Source organism: Drosophila erecta, unplaced genomic scaffold (assembly GCF_003286155.1).
Source record: "Drosophila erecta strain 14021-0224.00,06,07 unplaced genomic scaffold, DereRS2 tig00000055-arrow-pilon, whole genome shotgun sequence".
In the NCBI taxonomy this organism is placed as follows: Eukaryota; Metazoa; Arthropoda; class Insecta; order Diptera; family Drosophilidae; genus Drosophila; species Drosophila erecta.
The window spans coordinates 1,865,081-1,885,827 of NW_020825200.1; the positions used below are offsets into that span (position 1 = coordinate 1,865,081).

General features: G+C 49.6%; 6 protein-coding genes and 1 long non-coding RNA gene across 10 annotated transcripts; 2 read left to right on the forward strand and 5 right to left on the reverse strand.

The window, feature by feature from the left end:
* Positions 1 to 19: 19 nt before the first annotated feature.
* LOC6543272 (WD repeat-containing and planar cell polarity effector protein fritz) lies at positions 20 to 4,151 on the reverse strand. The gene is made up of 7 exons (XM_001968274.3): positions 3,400 to 4,151; positions 2,508 to 2,808; positions 1,497 to 2,447; positions 929 to 1,437; positions 475 to 872; positions 258 to 417; positions 20 to 197 (listed from the first exon to the last, which is right to left on the reverse strand). The coding sequence occupies exons 1-7, from the start codon at positions 3,815 to 3,817 to the stop codon at positions 94 to 96; spliced, it is 2,841 nt and encodes a 946-aa protein (XP_001968310.1). The 5' UTR covers positions 3,818 to 4,151; the 3' UTR covers positions 20 to 93.
* A 427-nt stretch (positions 4,152 to 4,578) lies between these two features.
* LOC6542849 (mitochondrial carrier protein Rim2) lies at positions 4,579 to 12,579 on the reverse strand. Of its 4 annotated transcripts, none has more exons than XM_015159713.2 (7): positions 11,995 to 12,579; positions 7,127 to 7,331; positions 6,826 to 6,896; positions 6,627 to 6,758; positions 6,287 to 6,560; positions 6,008 to 6,225; positions 4,579 to 5,603 (listed from the first exon to the last, which is right to left on the reverse strand). In XM_015159713.2, exons 1-7 carry the CDS (start codon positions 12,039 to 12,041, stop codon positions 5,477 to 5,479), a joined length of 1,074 nt encoding a protein of 357 aa, XP_015015199.1. In that variant the 5' UTR covers positions 12,042 to 12,579; the 3' UTR covers positions 4,579 to 5,476. The 4 variants fall into 4 exon arrangements, with proteins under 4 accessions (XP_015015199.1, XP_001968311.1, XP_015015198.1 ...); XM_001968275.3 differs by having other exon boundaries at positions 7,106 to 7,331; XM_015159712.2 differs by lacking the exon at positions 7,127 to 7,331 and having other exon boundaries at positions 11,995 to 12,013.
* A 565-nt stretch (positions 12,580 to 13,144) lies between these two features.
* On the reverse strand, positions 13,145 to 16,061 carry LOC6541703 (enolase). Its single transcript, XM_001968276.3, has 2 exons — positions 15,794 to 16,061; positions 13,145 to 14,838 (listed from the first exon to the last, which is right to left on the reverse strand). Exons 1-2 carry the CDS (start codon positions 16,012 to 16,014, stop codon positions 13,524 to 13,526), a joined length of 1,536 nt encoding a protein of 511 aa, XP_001968312.3. The 5' UTR covers positions 16,015 to 16,061; the 3' UTR covers positions 13,145 to 13,523.
* Positions 16,062 to 16,240: 179 nt separating this feature from the next.
* LOC113564130 lies at positions 16,241 to 16,687 on the reverse strand. The gene is made up of 2 exons (XR_003407808.1): positions 16,538 to 16,687; positions 16,241 to 16,410 (listed from the first exon to the last, which is right to left on the reverse strand). It is a non-coding gene; the product is annotated as an uncharacterized LOC113564130 (long non-coding RNA).
* Positions 16,688 to 16,909: 222 nt separating this feature from the next.
* LOC6541168 (exosome complex component RRP40) lies at positions 16,910 to 17,787 on the forward strand. Its single transcript, XM_001968277.3, has one exon. It carries the CDS (start codon positions 17,031 to 17,033, stop codon positions 17,727 to 17,729), a length of 699 nt encoding a protein of 232 aa, XP_001968313.1. The 5' UTR covers positions 16,910 to 17,030; the 3' UTR covers positions 17,730 to 17,787.
* A 246-nt stretch (positions 17,788 to 18,033) lies between these two features.
* On the forward strand, positions 18,034 to 19,252 carry LOC6541589 (dehydrogenase/reductase SDR family member 7). Its single transcript, XM_001968278.3, has one exon. The coding sequence runs from the start codon at positions 18,166 to 18,168 to the stop codon at positions 19,129 to 19,131; it is 966 nt and encodes a 321-aa protein (XP_001968314.1). The 5' UTR covers positions 18,034 to 18,165; the 3' UTR covers positions 19,132 to 19,252.
* Positions 19,253 to 19,599: 347 nt separating this feature from the next.
* On the reverse strand, positions 19,600 to 20,607 carry LOC6541618 (rRNA-processing protein UTP23 homolog). The gene is made up of 3 exons (XM_001968279.3): positions 20,387 to 20,607; positions 20,125 to 20,325; positions 19,600 to 20,061 (listed from the first exon to the last, which is right to left on the reverse strand). Exons 1-3 carry the CDS (start codon positions 20,504 to 20,506, stop codon positions 19,648 to 19,650), a joined length of 735 nt encoding a protein of 244 aa, XP_001968315.1. The 5' UTR covers positions 20,507 to 20,607; the 3' UTR covers positions 19,600 to 19,647.
* Positions 20,608 to 20,747: the final 140 nt, after the last annotated feature.

The following is a 20,747-nucleotide window of genomic DNA, read 5'->3' on the forward strand; positions in this document are numbered from 1 at the left end:
TTTGCACTAACTGGGACGGCAATAGTTACAAACGATTGGAAGACGCAGCTCTTAACCGAAATGGTGTACGCTTAGGAATTGCACTATGAATTACTAGACTACGCCAAAGTGGACCACCTTGATGGACGAGGAGTTACCGCCCTTGCTGCTGCTCTTGGGTTCTTCCTCGCGTCGTCGAATGGGCGGCTTGGTCACATCTGCGAACAAATGACAGGGTCAATGGAGCATGGATAATGGCAACCTCAACTAATACCCACTGGTAGTTATGGGGTTGAAATCCTTAAGGTACTCGTCGTTGGGATGACAGAGCGGCAGGCTGTCTGCGAGTTCCTTTTTAGGATTGGTCAGGTGTCGCGCTGCTGGCCTGGAGTAACCGTTTCTCTTGGGAGGCATAGGCTTTTCCTTGCGAGGAATCTCCTGGTGGATTAGAAGCATTAATAAACTGGCAAATCCTCGATTGGGTTGTATACTTACAGGCACCACCGCCACCTGTATTGTATCCGAGAATTTGACTTTGTTCTTCTCGGCCGTTTGTGACTTTGCGGGCGTGGCGGGTGCCTCTCCGTTCGTGGGTGCTGGATTTGCCGGGTTGGACAATATGGATGCAGTGGGTTTCTTCAGCAACAGCCGCTTCTGGTAGTCCTCGCTGGTGAGCGAGGGCAGCATGGCGGGGATATTGCCAGAGACAAGCGGATGCTGGTAAAACTTCGGCTGATAGGCGGCTGTCGGCGGAGGCGCAGCTGGCATCGTGCTAAACTGGCCCAGCTGGGAGCTCTGATCGGGAATGCTAGAAGGCGCAAGACGAGGAAGGGGACTGCTAGCCATGGGTAGACCCACTGTCTGATCCGGCACATCCTGGGACCACACATTGCCTGAAATAATACATTGGAAGTGATGAAGAGTTCCTTGAGCTGTTCTCCTTACTAACCATTTGAGTGCAGACTCTTTGCGGGCGCCTGCTGCAGACTGTTGGACTTCAGGGTTAGACTCGCCAGCGAAGAGATTGGTGGCCCTATCGAAACCTTCGGCAAGGGCGGCCTCAGCTCCGGTTTGGGTATGTTGATCTTGATCATCTCAGCGTTGAACACCTTCGACTTGAACGAGGGCAGCGGTGGCACGTAGTTCTTGAGGACCTGCTGGTTTTGTGGCTGACCTGGACCCAGTCCGGTTTCGGTGCCCGTGGCCGCACCCTGACCGCGCAACATGTCCGAGCAGGTGGACAGCGAGCAGGCCGACTCGGAGCGCAGGTCGCAGGTCAGGCTGAGATTGCCGTTGGCACGATCTTCCTCGTGGATTATGGCAGCTGCCTGACTGAAGGCCACCTGGGCGAACTCACTCAGGCTGGAGATGCACTTGGTTAGGTTGTACAGGTCCATGAATATGTCATAGTCGGCCACATCCTGGGCGATTTCAAAGGCCTCAGCGAACAGGTTTTTGCTGCAAGCAATCAAAGGATTCAGCATACGAAGTGGCATGCCCACTGGAGCGCAACTCACCGCAGCAGATAGAAGCAGAAGCGGCGCTTCAGATCGTACACCTGGTCGCTGAACTCGTCCTTCGTCTCCTCGGAAAGCGTGTGCGCGAATGTCTTGAGCGCCCTGGCCATCAGCTCTATGCGAGGGCGTCGCTGGTCGCCGCCGAAGAACACATAGTTGGCTATCTTGTGCAGCGTAATCAGACACATGGCTCCGTAGGTCTCCCAGTTGAGGGCGGCCAGGACATTCACCGCCCTGTCCGGCTGCTGCAGCCGCAGATACTTGTCCGCAATGACGTCCGCAGTGAGGCCGGAGTTGTGGATATCGCCGCGCATTCCGGTGCCGCCAAAGATGCGCATGCAGGCCAGAGGACCCTGCTCGTAGATCAGCAGCAGCAGGCAATCCGTCTGGGCGTAGGTGTGCTTGAAAGTGGACAAATCTGGCTTCCGGCTGAAGGCGACACTCAGCAGCGTTGGCTGGGCCACAAAGTAGTGCGAGAGATCCAGCAAGCTGGCCGGCGTCACACTCTCGCTGACCAGCTGATGGCCAATGGTGGCCAGGGCCAGATCGAAGCACTGCAGCACCGAACGCTCGTTGGCCACACAAAGCATGGCGGAGTCGCAGTGCCAGGCGCACTGATTGGGCACGATCTCAATCTGGTTGGCGTACTTCGTCGACTGCTGGACGAGGTCGTGCAGGCAAATATTCCGATCGATGCTGCCCAGGAAGAGCTTCTCCTGGTCGGGGCTGAAGGCAAAGGAGCAGATCTGGGCGCACATTGGAATGGAGGTAATGGCGGTGCGCTGCATTTTGCCGGCGGCCAGTTCGTAGGAGCAGATTTCGGCGCTTATGTCGCCCTTGCGGGATACCTTCTGCTCCAGGGTGATGATCTGGCTCTCGCTGCTCCGCAGGAAGTCCACGCACAGCGGGTCGTTCTCCGACCAGCAATAGGCAATCGATTCCAGCTGCAAACTGAGCAAAGCCATTAGACGGGCACTGGACTCCTGGGAACTGGAGTTGAATTGAACTTACCCCTTGATCTTGAACACATGTATGTTGGCGCGATCCTGGTCCCTTACCGTCGGCCTCCAGGGATACACCTCGTTCTGCGAGGACTGCGTCCAGACCACGAACAGATCGAAGCTGCCGTTGACTGTGAGGTGGCGGGATAGTTTGCGCTCTGTGGCGCCCGGTATGATCACGTGGAAGATGCGCGGATCCATGTTCGCGATCTTCTCCGGCCCCTGGGAGCGCGCGTTAGGCCTCTGCAGATGCACCACCGTCAGCTGGTTGGTGTTGTAGGCCAAGACGATGTGGGAACGGGTGAAAAAAGCTGGCGGCCCACCGAGAAAAGACACAAGCGACAAAGCTGAATGAGTGACTTTAACAAAACATGGAAAGCTGGTGGATGGGAGATGGGGGATGGGAGATGGGGGCTCGCATATTTACAGGCAACAAAACAAGCCAGCAGATTAATTAAAAATTACAATAATTGCATGCTGCTGCATGTGTGCGTGCGGCTGTGTTGGTGTGGGAAAGTGCAAATCAAGTCGCACTTGTTGCCAATGCAAATTTCTCCATAACTGCACAAGCAGCGCTCCGCGGAGCAAGGCCAAGATGCGGACTGCACTCTGCCGAATGGGCAATACCCTGGGCTTTCTTGGGCATTCGATCTAATGAGGAGGAACCTGTAATTGCGCGCGGAGTAACCATTAAATATTGCGTGTTGGCGTATTTTAACTGATTTTTAAATTCTGTAACTTGAGATGTTTTCCAGCCGAGATGCGAGGTGCACTGCCCAGGGTGATGGATGGATGGCATTAATGCGATGGAGGGCAGGGCGAAGTGCACAACGAGGTGGTGAGATTTACCGGGGCTTTCGGAGTGAAAAGAGACAGAGGGAGAGAGAGAGCTGCGCACATACCATCCGTAATGACCTCGGAGGCGAGTTTGCCTACCAGGTACTTCTCGAAGACCATGCGCAGGATGTCGCCCGTGTAGATGTCCACGCAGATGTGGGCGATCAGGCCGTGGGAGAAGAGGAGCAGCACCTGCGCCGCGTCCTGCCACTCGGAGTGGATGATCCTGTGCTGGCGCAGCAGATCCTCCAGCTTCTTGAGGTTGTCCTTCAAGCGGCCGGTGGACTTGCGACCGGAGTTCTTCAGCACGGCGAGTCCGTTGCGACGCTCCGTGTAGTCCCGCTTGGCCAGGAAGGCGACGTCCTGCTGCTCCTGCTCCTTGTCGCGCTGCCTGAGGTAGCGGAAGGCGCCCAGATCCTGGCTCTTGATCCGCACCACATCCTCCCGCACCGTGGTCCAGAAGTGGGTCTCGCTGAGCAGCATATTCAGGCCTCCAGTGCATCGATTTGCATGGTGGAATGGGTGTCAACTCGATTCTCTATTCTCGATCTCGATTTGTTGGCTTTCGATGTGTGCCTTTCAAGCTGCTCCAATTGCACTGATTGCTTTCTATCCGGGTTAAGTGCGCTGCTCGTTGGCCGCTCTTTGACTCGTTATCAAGGTTGCTCGCGGAATAGCCAACGATTCACCACTTTGGCTGGATTTTTCGCTTTCAACAAACTTTGTTTATGAAAATAAAATCAACTTGTTGCTCGAAACACTGCTTACGTTACTAGAGACGGCGGTTCGTTACGTTGTGAAGCGTGGTGGCGTTCATAGGGATGGGGAAGAACTGCGATCGAGCACGTGGTTGTGATCTTCGATGGAACACGTTGGTGTTGAACCAGACTGTGCGATGTTTTTAGCCCGGACTCGAACCACGGCATAAGCATTTGAATTTATATTTTTAGAACTCATTTTTTCAAGCAAAGAAACGTTGCTTATTTAATATTCGACGGTCGCAGAAATCTGAATTTCCGTACTCAGAAATTTATATGTCTGAAATATTGGTTAGCCATTAAATCACTTCAACCAGTTGTGCTGAAACGTAATATCTCGGCTAAATCGGCTTATCTCATCTCACTTTTATGGCCGACAGTCTGCTTTTCTAAGACGAACTATGTTCGAGGGTCTGCAGACGGTTGCCGATAAGATAATGTGCGGACTTAAAGCGCATAAAGACATAAGAGAGCCAACGAGTGGGGTATTTTTAAACAAAGTTGTTGTATTTATTGATTTCACCATCAAACGGATTGCAATCAATTATTCACAGTGGTTTCCTTAGTTATCAGTGAAATACGTTTTTGGGGGAAGTGTGGCTCTCACTAACTATGGAGCTCGCTAACTAGCTAACTAATGGACTAAACAAACAGCAATGATGATAATAATAGAGTTAAAGTAATGGTAGAGTAATGGTAACTAAATAGTATATCGCACTTGAGGAAACTTAACGCAAACTTTTACAAATTAAGGCTAGAGTACGTATCGGATCGGTCGGTTTTGTATCCATATATATAGCGGCATCTAATGGCAACTGCGTTCGATTCAACATTTTGTGCTTACAACTAAGAAAACTAGGGCCGTATTGCAACGCCAGTGGACTCACTCCTTTTATATTTACAACACACTCTGAGCGAATCGAGCGAGTCCTATTTACACTACATCAAGTATCCAAGTATCAACCACATTTATACACTCAATATATATTGTAACTTTAACTAAATAGCAGCCTTTTTGAATTTTGATAACGTTTCCCTTGCAGCGGCAAGCCAGATCCTTCTGTTCTGTTTGCCGTATGCTACAGCAAAATGGGTTTAAGTTTGGTTGGTGCAATCCTGCTTTCGATCCTGGTGCGTGTTTCTCATCTCCTCGCATTGTTGGCCAACGCTCAACGTCTAACGTCTTAAGTCTATCGAGTTCGTTTCACATCTGACTTAGAAGCTAGTTAACTAAGAATTTGCGCTCGTTGGTTTGGATCGTCTAAAAACGGGGTACAATTACAATTAAGTTGCAGCAGTCGCGTCTACATATGCACAGATTGGGTTCCTCCTCCTCCTCCTCCTCCTCCTGCTCATTTTCGTCAACCAGTCCTTTGAAAGGCATCTAAAAGTCGTAGAACTCGTTCGATTTGTTGTTGAAGCGCCGCGTGAGCACGTAGACGACCGCCTCGTAGGTGGCCATCATGATCGCCGTGTTGGGGATCTGTCGCACCAGCTGCGTGGCCAAGCCCCTGTGGAACGGGTAGTAAAAGGCACAATTAGTGGTTGAAATTGCTGTTCCAAATCCCTCATATAAAACTCAGAGTGAGCACGCTCGCGAGTGATAATCAAATTAAGGTAAACAAACACAAATATGCGACGCAAAAGAATTTAAATAGATTTCACGAAGTCGTGGGTGGCGCATTATGATAATTCATTAGCTATGATGTATAGAGATTTTATAAATATGTAGTCGATGGGCAGTGGGATTCCCTTTGGATCTGTGGGATTTCCTAGTGTCCAGGCAATTGAAAGATTTAATCTATTTCAAGATGGATTCGAGGGAACTTCCTGAGCATGGGAACCCCGAGGCTCAAGTTGATTGCTTTAGTGGCCGATTAAATAGAAAATCCCCCTAACTATCGATTCCACCCACCTGTAGAGTCCTGGCCTGCCCTCCTCCTTCCAAACAGTGTGCAAGGTCTGCCAGAAGGAGTTGTACTTGTTGCCCTCCTCCCGCAGACGCGTGCGAGCCACTTCATGGGGGTAGGCGATGCAGGAGGCGATTGTCTTGGAAACAGCGCCAGCCATCATGAATTCCAGGAAGTCGCGGGAGCCCTTGGTGTCCGTATGCCGCTGATTCCGCTGCTCCAGCTGTCACAAGCACGCCGATAAGTTGGAATTTGGCAATGCCGCCACAAATGCTGCTACTTACCAACTTCGACTTGATGAACTCGTAGATGACAAAGTGAACCATGGTCTCGCAGATGCCGAAGTAGCTGGCCGTGATGCCCTTGTAGAAGGCCGCCACGCCGCCTTGGGCGTAGACCCGCTCGATGCACTGCCGCACGGTCATCTGCACCTTGGAGTTGTAGTCTAGCTGCATCCGCGTCTTCACAAACCAAATGGGATTGGTGGCCGTGGAGGAGACGAAGCCGGCGCTGGCTGCACTCATGATGTGCACCAGTGGCGAGTCACGTTCAACAAAGCTGGGGATCAAGCGCGGGCATTAATGGGCTTGCCCAGTTGGATGTACGGCGATCTAACCGACTTACCCCAGACTGTTGAGCGTGTTTTTGGTTTGCGAGTAGGTGCAGAAGTAAATGGCACGGGATGGGGCCACGCCCACGAGATTCGGACCCAGACCCTTGAACAGGGCGCGTGTACCCTCGTTCCGGACAATATGCCTGCAAGTGCAGCAATGAGCATACGAAATTCCAGTATACGAGTGTAAGGCAGCTGGTGTCCACTTACCGCAGGCACTGCACGATGCTGATGGATTTGGGCGTTGTGGATGAGATGCCGCAGTGTGAAATGGCCATGATCTGCAAGGCAAAAACAGGTTCAGTTAGTACACCATTGTAGTCCAGGCTGGAGGCAATGGAGATGAAGGCATCGTAGGTGCTCGCTTCGCTGGCATCGGGAGTCGGGGCTTAGCTTGTTAGGATGCAGTGGCTTGGATGCAGTGGCTGGGATGCAGGTGGGTTAGATGGGCATGAGATGGGCATAAATAGGTAAAAGAAGTTGGTACTACCCTACGCACACCCCCAATCACCTGTGGCTGTGATCTGTTACGTAATATCGTTGTGCTTAGCTTACGTCGTTGTTCCGGCCGCAGCAGCTCCGATTGGCCACCATTCGCCGGTCCACCGGCGTTCTCCGCCAGCCGGGACGGCGTCATGAACGCCGTGGAGCTCTGCAGACGCGTCTTCACCACCTCCAGGGGGCATGTGACCACGGCACCCACTGTGCCAGCGGATCTGCGCGGATGAAATAGAATGAAAAGCAGACCCAGTAAGTAATCTCATCCAAATTGTATCCAAAAAGTAAGGAAACTTCCATTTCAGTTAGTTACTTTTCCCACTACAAATTCCTTCCCACTTAAAGTGCTTCAAAGGCATAAATAGAACTAAAAGTCTTTTAAAGAGTACATATGTATATTCCGCCACATTTTCAATGGCAAACGTTCATCTATGAATAACACAAAAATAAATCTCATTTGGCAATCAAGCGGGCAGAAAAATATCTGTTTCCCAAACTCGTATTTCTTGGATTTGCGCAATTCCGGCTAAAAATGTGCCTCCATATTCCGTGCATATAGAATAGCCGACTACTTGGGCCCATGCCCATGCCATTCCACTTCGATTTAAGTGCTAACCCCTCTTGATTGGCTGCATCGGAAATGAGCAGCGCTTTGCCTAATGCATCGGATGGCTTGGGTTGTTGCTGGGGAAATCTAGGAGGAGCAGGCGGGCAGGAGGAGCTGGTGTCCACCAAGTAGCCGAGCGAACTATAGAACATTTCCATTGCGATGCGTTACAAATGCCAAGTGCATGTAAGGCAAGGTCGGTCGATTTGATTTGTTTACCGAACTGCGAAGAGCACAAGGCGATGCAAATGAAAATGTTTAACACACCAGGAAACTTGTGTAAATTTGAGCTGCCTTCTAGTTTCCAATTTCATTGCTGAACTAGCCTTGACTTTGGCTTACCCCAGATTAATAACTTGTTTACACCTCGGCGAAAGAGCGCCCCCAAAAATTAATTATACACGACCTTTCCCAAAGGCCAACGCAGATTGCCTCCATCGAGGGGAAAACAGCACCTGGAACTTTGCTATCTGGAATGATAGGGACACGTGTACGCAGAAGCACGGCTCGTGATCGCAAACTTGTAAGTTGCCAGTTGGCAACTAGTGAATTGTGAACTTGAATCACTGTAATCGGCGGCAATAAGCTTGCGAAAGGGGCAAAGGTTATGCAACCTGAAGCGGTAATGAAATGGCAGAGAAAAGGGGCAGAAGTTTGATCGATGAGCGGATTCCTTGGGGACAGACACGAATGGCTCCCCTAAAGCAATAAAACAGTACAAATAACATTTAATCAACTGTCTGCCTCGTTTCATTTTGCAAATCTGGAGGCGATGGCTGCGATGGGAATCCATGGGAATCCGGTCCGAACTGGTTGCGGATTGACCCGGCTCTACTTTCGATAACCTTTGCTGCCTGCCAGCGGATGAATTGCACTGGCCGGACAAAAGCAGCCCCTTATCAAGTCCACTGGGCGCAGAGTACTTCTACGGCTGCCGATCCGCCTCGAATCTGGCATGCCTCCTAATGGCTGTGACATAATGGAACCTGCGGCCAATTATCTCGGTGGCAGGCCAAACATGCCATATGCTGCTTTTTGGTTTTTGGTTTGGGCCTTTAATCTGGACACTAGCTACCCTATCCCATCAGCAAATAACCAGGAAACGCACTTGATCAATGCATACGACCATTCAGCTTCAATTAGCATTTGGCTGGCACATCACATCACGAGAATGAGGCTAACTGCTACCCATTCCATTTACCCAGACAGTTGGACAAACAATCGAAATTCAGGCGAACGATTGATGAATCGCTTTGCCAGTTGCAGGTGATGAAGAAGCAATTCAATCACAGTTGTGATAAATAATACTAGAGGTATATAGATGATCTAAGGCACTGCTCAACTATTAGATACTGAGCACTGAGCGGTCCAGCCGCCGAGCTAAGATTAATGATCGCACAAAGTAGATCGCAGTACGAGACCGAACGCAAATAAAGCGCTGAATAAATATTGAGCCAAGTACTTAAAGCGTTTCTCTGCAGCTCCTGTGAAGTGCTCAATTAGCAAGGTTATCACGCCGATCAGATGTATCTGTATATATGCATATAGCTACCCCGATCGACGGCCTTTGGCGACGCATGTGCGAGAAGCATGCATTTTGCAAGCGGTTCATGTGCGGTTTATCTGTTCCTTGACACTCCTGCCCAAAAGCAGAGATAAGAGCGGGCATTTTGGAGCCGCAGACTTCGTCTATGGGGGTAGGTACAAATGAAAGGCGGTGTGATAAGTCCGCTGGGGAATGCGTCAGCTCTGCTGGGGTGACTTTTGTCCAGCTGCTCGTGGAGGAAGCCCCCCCACACACCTCGCATTGTGTGGCCAAAACGACGACTGATAAGGACACCTTTTCGGGCAGACTTTCCTTATCACTCGAATATGATACGCGCTGGTGAATGGTTTTTGCGTTTCGCAGACCTGCGTTCCCATCTTATCAATGCCGCTTTTATTTTGACGTTTTTACTTTGGCTACCGCTGCTTTTGGCTTCGCTGAAGATTAGGAAATCTATGGAAAGTTTTCAATGCTCTTGTTTATGGGTCAAAGGAAGCGAAGGTTGGGGCCCCAGCATTCAGATGGAGCATTATTTTCCTATTAGTTTCGAATACAACTTGGCACGCGACCTTCTATAGCTTCGCCGAATTTTCATTCGCTTTCCGCGCTTCACGAAAATGTATGTAGCGGAAAATGTGTGTCTAGATCAAGAGTGCTATCAAAACGACGCCCTTGGCACAGTTTCAGCGTGCCAAGTGGTTTAGAATAAATATTAATATCATTTCGATTATTCGCAGAATGGAAATACCTTTCTCATTAAGGTGCCTTCCTGTTGGCTATGGTTACCTCTCAAGTTGTTCAAAATAAATGCAACGTGCAAAATATGCGTACGTGCGGAGAGACACGAGTCGAAAATATATTTTTTGGCCTCGAGCGAGATGCAAACGAATCCCAGCTGCTGGAAAAGTTTGTGGTCTTATAATGACATAACATGAGACAGCGCGTTACTACAGCTAATTTTAGCTGTGGACCAGGAATCGTAGGAGCCATGTGCATCTCGTAGCCAGAGTCACATTGTCATCATGCCCCGAAACGCCATAGAACACCTTGGGTTCTGTTGTTTGTTGCAGTCCCCACTCGCCTTCAACTGAGTCAGTGTGCCAGAAAAAGTTTATTTGCCTGGCAAATAATTCTCAGTCTCGCCGAGAACCAAAACAAATTCGAAATCGCTTGCCAAGCTCAATTTAGAATTGTTTCTGAACGAACAGCGGCAAAATACGTAGGAAACACCTATTATATTGGTGTGCCAAATCGATGATTTGGGGAATACATCAGCCATTTCGTAAGTGCTGCAGAAATACTTAGCTATGCACACTGAACTACGAAAGGAAGGCTCGTGAAAGCCCAAGTAAGCTGTTTTCTGATCTTAGAACAATATGGGGCATGCAGTTCCTTGAGAGCCACGTGCACTGCCCCCATTCAGCTTATGTAAGCCCCTTGGAGGCCCCTGATGCCCGATTAGATGGATGTCGTTCGATTGTTTGCCCTGCGGCTTACTGGCAGCGATAACAATGTGTGGCGGTTGTGCTGCCTTTTGCTTTGTTTTCCCAACGTGTAGCAACACGAGATACTCGGGAACCGACGACAATTCGCGGGTGGCCAGAACAACTGGGGAATTAGCCAGCTCAGGTTGCAACGTGCATGTCGCGCCTCCAATTTCCAGCCCGCAAGCGTATGTATTACGCATATGTGCGCGCAGCTCGTTAGATACAGATGCGGATACGGAGACTTGTGGAGCCGGATGGGTTCCTCGCTGATAAGTGGACTTGCTCTGCCGGCCGGCAAATTGCCCAGGAAGACCTGGGGCATTAGAAGTGTCATTCAGGGGCATTGCTAACGCGGGTCACTCTATCAAAGGCCTCCACCAAGGCCACCGCAATCAAAGTATTCACAGTTGTGTTTATATAAAGTGGAGGTCATAAGCATGGCATAGAAGATACTAACGAACAGAATAATCATCTGTAGTATGCATCCATAACAAGGCACACTTGTTGACCATCCTACATGTGAATATCAAGCAAAAACACAATCCACTTGGCTTGAGATCGTTTTCCGAATGGCCAGGGGCTCGACTTGGAGCTGAAACTGGTTTCCACTGGGGAGCGTGGCGAACTGATGTGCCGGACCGTGTGTGTGTAGGGTGCCGGTGAAAACACAAATAACACAAATAAATTCAGATGCGACGCGCCTAAAAATAGACGCATAAAAGCCGCCATAAAAGTCATAAGGGAAACAACAACAAAGCAATTGAAGCCCGTCCAGGGGAAGTGGAATAAATCCAATTGGACATTGCCTGGCCTGCGGTTAAATGAACCCAGAAATGCTCTCTTCGTGGCTGTGCTTCACTACGTATGTTCAGTGCATGTCGTTCAATTCAGCTGCGATTTCAGCAGCTGTCACTGCCGAACAACAAGTATGGCCAAAAACACGTGAACATAGCGTGTTTCCCAAGGAACAGATTGTGTTTTCCCTGCTCTGTGGGCCTTTCTTCTTTTTCGGTCTCCTCGGTTGCGTAGGTTTCCTCGCTTTTGGCAATGGCGCCAAAAAAACGCTCAGCTCCCAATCGCGAGCCAAATCTAATCGCAATTGCGCCGTTCTCGCCCCACTATTACAGCCAAAGGCCGGGCAAACGCAAACCGGTTTAGCCCATGATGAGCGGTCGCCTGACCTGCGATAAGACGCAGTAGGCAGTGGGCGTGGAAGCCAGACTCACTCCGCCACTACTTACCCGCCGGCGATCAGGTGGATGAGGGTGTCGGCCGTGTTCTGGGCCATCTTGGCTGCCTGCCCAGTTCCGGAAGCTGCTCCTCCTCCTCCTCCTCCTTCGACGGACTGGGGAGTTGGTTACTTGGAGTTACTGGGTAGCAGTGGACGCGCACTTGGTTTTCTTGGGGGAACGCACTGTGTTTTGAAGGCACGTTGTGGGCGGGGGGCGCGAGGGGAACGGGGGTTGGGCGGCTGAGGCCCCAGGGGGAGGGGCTCCTGACCCGCTGAGCACGTACTCCTCTTCCTCTTGCCACTGCCACTTGCCACTTTCTATTGTCCTTTGAACTTTGTGGGCTTTCGCTGGGCTGCGATTTTGCAACTTTTCGGCAACGGCTGGTTATGCAACTGCAGTGTGTGCAGCGAATGAGCGGTAACTTAACCTACGGTTAGGCTAGGCGCGCAGTTAAAGTCCGTCGGTCGACCGGTGGACTGATTCGAATTCGAGCTCGCCGATCCTTAGCGTTTGTGATTTGGTTTTGTAGTAATTTATTTTTGATCCGCTGTAGAAAACACGTCCATCAGAGTGACCGCACTGCGACTGTGCAAACATACCGCCGCCATGAGGCGCCGCGAAAGGGCCTAAAAATGCCACACAAAATGCGGTTCAGGGCGCTACTTTGCCCGCTTTTTTGGGCCACCCTAGAAATTTAAATTTATTAAAAGCAGGCTGAATAAGCTAATTGAAATACGCGACTAATTGGTGGAAAGTAAAGATAAAGATTAAAGAAGAGAGTTCATTCTTTTGATTTGTGTTGATAAATTAATTTATCGTTTACAGCGAAAATAATCTGAGCAAGCCCATCAATCTCAATCCAAATCAAGAAAATGTTTTTTTCCAGCTTCGTAATACTTTTATAATTTTAAGACCCCTTACTAGATTTTTAAATCTGGCAACGCCACAAACGAGTTGAAAAGAATTCGGTAATTTTTATACTTTTATTTCACATCAACAACAAATCTGAATACGTTTAATATTTGGTGTACTATTCCATCTGATTAGGGTCTCGACTACTGAACACCGTGTACTCGATGAGTATATTTCAACAGCTTTCCGCTTAAATTCTATGTCTCAACAATTGTTTTCGAACCGTTTTTGAAGTGAATAACTGTGTTTGTGGGTTTGGTGTGTGTGTAGATCAATTTATAATTTCAAAACGATTACAGCGGCTACAGTGAAAAGATATTCCAAGCTCGCGGCAACTGAACGAACATCTCGCACATAGTGTTTTTTGGACTTTTTGTTTATAAATAATGATTAGATCAAGGTTTAACATTGATAATAATGTCTAGTAACGAAGCATAGAGACAGCAAATGGGTTTGGTAGTTTAATTCTGATGTACTTGTGCGCCAGACACAAATTCCAAAAGTAAAAGTTTGACGAGCACTTGCACCGCCGCCTTTCCTTGGATCTACTGCGTCCAGCTCCCTCTCCAAGATCCAGATCTCATTCGATGGGGCTGGTGTGGTTGGAATTTCGAAGTGGCCTGCGCTTACTGCGGCTTCCTGAACGACTTGCCGGCGAACTTGACGCCAGCGCCGATCTCCTCCTCGATGCGCAGGATCTGGTTGTACTTGGCCAGACGCTCCGAGCGGCAGGGTGCGCCGGTCTTGATCTGGCCGGTGGACAGGCCCACGACCAGGTCACCGATGAACGAGTCCTCGGTCTCGCCGGAGCGGTGGGAGACCATGGTGCCCCAACCGTTCTGCTTGGCCAGCAGATGGGCGGCAATGGACTCGGTCACGGTGCCGATCTGGTTGACCTTCAGCAGCAGGCAGTTGCAGGCCTTCTTCTCCACGGCGGTGGCAATGCGCTTGGGGTTGGTTACGGTCAGATCATCGCCCACGATCTGGATCTGGGTGGAGCCGGTCAGGTTGCTCCAGGCCTCCCAGTGGTCCTGGTCGAAGGGATCCTCGATCGAGACGATGGGGAAGTCCTTGATGAACTCCTGGTACAGGTTGGCCAGCTTGTCGGCGGGCAGCCACTGCGACTTGTCGCTCTTCTCGTTCTTGAAGTCCAGATCGTACTGGCCATCCTTGTAGAACTCAGAGGCGGCCACGTCCATGCCGATCTCGATCTTGCCGGTGTAACCGGCCTTGGCGATGGCGTCGCTGATCAGGTTCAGGGCCTCCTTGTTGGACTGGATGTTGGGGGCGAAGCCGCCCTCATCGCCCACAGCGGTGGCGTCCAGACCGAACTTGGCCTTGATCACGTTCTTCAGGTGGTGGTACACCTCGGAGCCCATCTTCATGGCCTCTGTGAAGCTGGTGGCGCCGGTGGGCAGGATCATGAACTCCTGCATGGCCAGCTTGTTGCCGGCGTGGCTGCCACCGTTGATCACGTTGAAAGCGGGCACCGGCAGGATGATCTCCTTGTTGCCAGCCAGATCGGCAATGTGTTTGTACAGCGGCACGGCCTTCTTGGCGGCACCAGCCTTGGCCACGGCCAGGGAAACGCCCAGGATGGCGTTGGCTCCGAACTTGCTCTTGTTCTCGGTGCCGTCCAACTTGATCATGAAGTTGTCGATGGACGCCTGGTCGACCACATCCAGATTGGCCTTGATCAGCTCGGGGCCCAGGGTGTCGTTCACATGGCCGACGGCCTTCAGCACCGACTTGCCGTGGTAGTTGGCCTTGTCGTTGTCGCGCAGCTCCAGAGCCTCGTGGACGCCGGTGGAGGCGCCGGAGGGCACGGCGGCGCGGAAGAGTCCCAGCTCGGTGGTCAGGTCGACCTCCACGGTGGGGTTGCCACGGGAGTCGTAGATCTGACGGGCCTTGATTGCTTTGATGGTCATCTCGTTGCTGTCACTGCAAAAACCAAAGTCCACGAGGACGGCGAATTAGTGTTTTGCTATCAGGGGTTTCAATCTAGGCATGGTGTTCTATCAAATGGCTGACCGCAGACGAGGCCTTTCAGTTTGAGTGGTGGATGTGCTCCAGAATATTCCCGAAATTCCCGCCATTGCTTGAAAACTGGAGCTGCTTAAATTGTAACTAACTTGACAGTTGTATGAAATGTTTGGTGATACAGTGGCAGTAAGGGAAACTAGAAAGGCACTGGGAGATCCATATTGCTGTGCCATAATTTTAGACTTTTCATATGAAAAATGTTTAAATATTGATGTAGAACTCAACTTTATTTTTGCAGAGAATTGTAGGCGTGAGCATGTCACTTGCAATTTGAGCGGCGAGTGGTGTAAGTTTTGTATCCCCACTTGGGTGTGACTTTCTCCACGGAATAGTCTCGAAATGCCCCCACTGCGATTTCTATATTTAATTTGTCTTCAGATTTCAGTTAAATATTTCTAAAATTATTTGGAGTCACTGACACGGGCGGCATTTCCCGCTTTGCCGCTTTTCCGCTGTCTCAGTGGGAGAGTTTTCAGTTTTCTCTCGCCGAACAACCGAATGACCTCTAAGCTACTTTTAAAGGTCAGACCCAAAGTGAGGCGTCCAGCAGAGCCGCACGACGTGGAAAAGTTGCGAAAAAGGAAAGTATATCTCTGCAGCGATAGAACGATTTGCTGTCAATTGAAATTATTAGATTTGTGCAATTAGATCGATTGGAAATGTGCGAAAAGGAGCCACTTGAAAATTTGCACAGCACCATTTGTTAGATAATCGCACGGAAATCGCTTGCGAAAACTGCTTGATTCTCAAGCCTTTCGATGGGGGGTGATCTTTGTGGGCCCGCAGATAAAACAATTACATATTTTTATAAGCTGGATGCACAAACACACACCAAGTCTAGCGTTATACATACCAAGTACTTTTGCGGATCTGCACAAATTTAAATCCAGATGAGAGCTGGCTGACTGCTGATTTGCTTCTGAAACGCGGCGAAACCGCGGAGAAGCCGCTCGCCGATTTTTCGCTGCCGCTGCCCGCTAGCGACGACAGAATTCTTGGGAGAGGCCAGCGCAGACGCAGACACTCAATATTAGTGATGGAAGCCTTCCAGGGTGCTCCCGAGATCCAAGACATTGTGTGAATACTTAAAGGACGGCGGGGAAAAGGCTTCTCATTTGGAACTGGGTAAAAGGAGTAATAGTATCGGTTAGAATGTGTATTAAGTTTTCTTACACAAGCCTTTAATTTGGGTACAAACTAAATGATAAATTAGTATGAATAAGCTAAAAAGCTCAGCTTAGGCGATGTTTTTTCGACCACCTCTAGATGTAAAAAGAGAGCGCCACTTACTTTTACTCTCTTTTTATATGTATGCGTCTCCAGGTGCTCGCCGGTTTTCAGCGTGGGGGTGCGTTTTCCCTTTTTTGTTGTTTCTCCTGGTATGTTTCCTATATTTTTTTGGGGAAAATTGACCTTCGCACAAGGTTAGCTGAATTGGGATCCACACGCAGCTGTGGATTGCATGTCTATCTACAGGAGAGTAAATGCTCGCGTTAATAAAGCATAAACAATCAAGTGGCATTAATAGAAATGTAACAGCCAAGGTGATAGGCTGTTCCCGTGCTTTCTGGACAATCGGTCATTCAAAGTCACATACTTGTGGTTTCTCACTCTTTTTTGGCTGCCATAAATTAGGACAAATTAATGCAAAGCGGTTTTAAGCAAATCGTACGATTATGTTTATAGCAGCACAGCTGATCGGGCAATGTATAAATTGTGTTGGTTAACATTGCCGCCCACACACTGTTAGCGCTTATTTATCAGTTGCATTTTTAAGATCATTTTGTAATAGAAATCAATGATTGATACTGTAATGTAAATATTACTTGGTTATTGGTTTTTTCTTTAAGCAGATCTTAACTATACAAACCAAAAGCCTTATTAAGTTTAGACTATACAAAAGGGCAAAAAAATAGCATGAATATAAACTTTACAGCGGCAACTAAAACTGTTAATAGCAACTGTTATTTTACTTTAAAGACCAGGGCTGGCACGGGCAGTGTTGGTAAGCACTCGACTTGACCATATGTTTTGAAAGACACACGCGGATTTTTTGTTTGGAGTTTTTAAATCGGAGCAGTTACTTTAAAATGAGCGCGACCAGCACAGTAGTTATGCCCGGCGACCGGATCACGGCCATTGAGGAGCTGGCCAAGAGCAAGCGCGTGATTCTCGGACCGGGACTGCGGCGACTGGACGACACGGTGGTGGCTAGCAAGGCGGGCCCACTTCGTCACAAGGAACCCGGCACCTTTTGGGTGGACAACTACCAGAGGCGATACATCCCAGCGCGCGGAGATCTGGTGCTGGGCATAGTGCGGTCCAAGGCGGGCGATCTGTATCGCGTGGACATCGGAGCAGCAGACACAGCCTCCATATCGTATCTCGCCTTTGAGGCGGCCACCAAGAAGAATCGCCCGGATCTGAATCCCGGGGATCTGATCTACGCGAGAGTCCTGAATGCCAGCGCAGACATTGAATCGGAGCTGGTCTGCGTCAATTCGGTGGGCAAGCGTGGCAAACTGGGCGTCCTCGCCGAGGGATTCTTCTTCAAGTGCAGCCTGAATCTGGGCAGGATGCTACTGCGGGAAAACTGCCCCGTTCTCACCGCTCTAACACGAGAACTACCTTACGAAATCGCCGTGGGAGTGAACGGCAGGATCTGGCTGAACGCGCATTCGCTGAAGGAAACCGTGGCCCTCGCCAATGCCATTTCGGCGCTGGAGCAAACGGGATGTGCGGAAATCGACAAGATATGCGGCAATCTCGGAGACTTCCTGCAGACCTAGGTTTAGTTTACTTACTTTTTTATAAAATGAAAATATTAGCCAAACTGCTCGGGTTGAATTTTGATGCGAGTGTTGGCGCAAAGGTAGAGTGTTGGAACCACAGATTCGTTTACGTAAAAGAAACTATCAGAGATGAGCAGATAGGAGAACTTCTTGTGACATGGTTGCTGTGACACTACCCTTGCTTAGCTACCAATGGGCATTTCAATAATGTAGCATCATTCGAAAACAAGTTTCCATTTTTATATGGCTATCAATGAGATAGAGTGATTACTTTCCGCAGTCACTGCGTCATCTCTGGTGTCCACCAACAGCTGATCGATCAGACCCTCTCGCAGTGATTTCTGTGTGGGGGCAAGAACAGGTTTCAGTGCCTTCCGTTGCGGCAGAGGACAAAGGTTGCTCCGACCCAGCTGAGCCGTACAGAGCCAACGAAATGACCTTCCTGGAGTTTCTGCTGCTCCTGCTGGTGCTGTACTATGTGGGGTACGTGCTCCTCTGGATCCTGCTGGACTGCAATGTGGCCCTGTGGTACAAATCCCGTTTCGGCGTCTCGTTGTCGTCGATGCGCGGTCAGGTGGTTTGGATAACTGGTGCCTCGAGCGGAATTGGCCGCGCTTTGGCGCTCAGCTTAGCCAGGCATGGTGTGAAACTGGTGCTAAGTGCCCGGCGACTGGAGCAATTGGAGCAGGTCCAAGAGGAGTGCCTAGCTGCAGCTCGAGGACTGCTGGCCACCAAGGACGTGCTGGTTATTCAAATGGACATGCTCGATCTCGACGAGCATAAGACGCATCTCAACACGCTGCTCAATCACTTTCATCGGCTGGACGTCCTGGTCAACAATGCTGGCCGATCCCAGCGAGCCAGTTGGACGGAAGTCGAGATCGAGGTGGACCGCGAGCTGTTCGAGCTGGATGTCTTCTCGGTGGTCCATCTCAGCCGCCTGGTGGTGCGCTACTTCGTGGAGCAGAACGGCGGTCGAGGACACATCGCTGCCACCTCCAGCATCGCCGGCTTCAGCCCAGTGCCATTTTCACCCACCTACTGTGCCGCCAAGCACGCTCTTAATGCTTACTTGCTCTCCCTGAAAGTGGAGATGCGCAAGCTGGATGTGTCCCTCTTCGCACCGGGACCCATTGCCACCGATTTCCTGCAGGAGGCCTTCACGGGCGCGCAGGGCGAAAAGGTGGGTCTGAGTACGGCCAATCAGAAGCGGATGACGGCCCAGAGATGTGGCGATCTTTTCGCCGTTGCCTTGGCCAATAAGATGGACCTCACCTGGTGCGGCCTCTTCCCCGTCAACACCTTGGCCTACTGCGCCCGGAATCCCACGCTGAGCAAGATCCTGGCTCAGTTCATGACCGAGAAGACGCTAAACAAGATTCGCGAGGGCAAACTGTGAGCTCCAATGAGCCGCGCCCTTTCCTTGTTCCCTTTCCCTTCTCCCAACGGCTCTCAGTCATCTTTTATACTCTTGTATAATGCTTAACTATATACTAAAATATATAAATATGTGCACAAGATTAGGTTGAGTGTACGTTTCTATTGCGATAATCTTCACAGGCACAGTGGGATTCTTCAGTTCCTCCTATTCAAGTGGTGAGCAATAAGTTACTAATTATATGTCAGTGTCAAGGTCTTACGTTAAAAATGCAGAAAGCAGCCAAGTAATTTGTGAGTTACAAGATTTAAAATATTCCAGTTTACTAAGCCACTAGCAACGTATTATCCAGGAATCTAGCAATTTATCATCATCGGAACTGGTTCAGCTGCAAACATTTTCCTGCCATTACAGAAGAAGGCATATTAAATGGCTAGTTAAGGCAACTCCTCCCACATTTACATTATAATGATTTGTCAAGACTGCAGATCAGCTTGCATTATCTTATATTTATCTACTTGATAAACGAATCCTAATCTAATCTTTTCCTAACGCTGCCTTGACGTGCGCGGGAATCTTGACCCGTTTTCGTTTCGCCTTGGCTATTGCGGTCTGCTCCACTCCTTTGTGCTGTGGCTTCGCCTTTTCCTTTTTGCTCTTCTTGCAGGATAAGGGGTTGGGGTTCTTGGGACCTTTGTGCTTCTTGGGTTTGACTGCACTTTCGGCTGGCTTCAGTCCCTGCTTCTCCTTCATGTAGTCGATTTTCTCGACCTGTTTGCCCAGCATTAGGTTCTTGGCCCGTCGTTGCACCCACTTCTTGGAGGCCTTAGATGGGGCCTCCAAAACGGGAGTGGCTTTGTGCAGATAGAGTAGACAACGTCCGGGAATCTTGCGAAGACTCTCCTGCAGCAGACGATCCTGCGAGGCAACCACATAGCGATTGTCTCTGGTCTGAAGGGTAAGTAATATATTGATAACTGGAGCGTAATTGAAATCATGCAGTTCCCAATTTACCATCGATTTGATGCATTCGGAAGCGGGCACTGGTTTTCCCTCGTGTCCGCATTTGTGGACATGGAATCGCTTGACGATGGACGTGGCTCCAGTGAGAGGAGCTCCCAGGGATTCCGCTTCCAGGATAACACACTGGGTGGTCAGTAGCTTAACGCCGCACTGGAAGTACTTCTTTATCTGCTCATCTATGCCAATTTTTTGCTAAAAAATCAAAAATAAGTATGGAAATCAACAAGTGCAATCGATATAAGCAAAAACCCACCTGCAGGGCTGCCTGGCAAAATGTGGCATCAATTAGCACTTGGTAGGGTTCCCGGTAGTCGAAATTGCTGGCAAAAAACACCAGAGTTTTGTGAGACTTCTTGAAACGAGATATTTTCATGATGTTTTTAAGAAGTCATCAATTCAATCAAATGAAAACAAAAACAGCGTGCAATTCCAGTGTTGAACAGCGTTCGAGCTCAGCTGTTCTCGGATAACAGAATGTCTGAGCATAGCAGCTCTGTTCTAATTTACAGCTTGCTGTCATTTGAATTCGAAATGCTTTACATTTGGCGCCAAACCGGAAGCAACAGAGAATGCATTTTCAACCCTCTTAAAGCAATTTACCTCCCTTTCTCTTT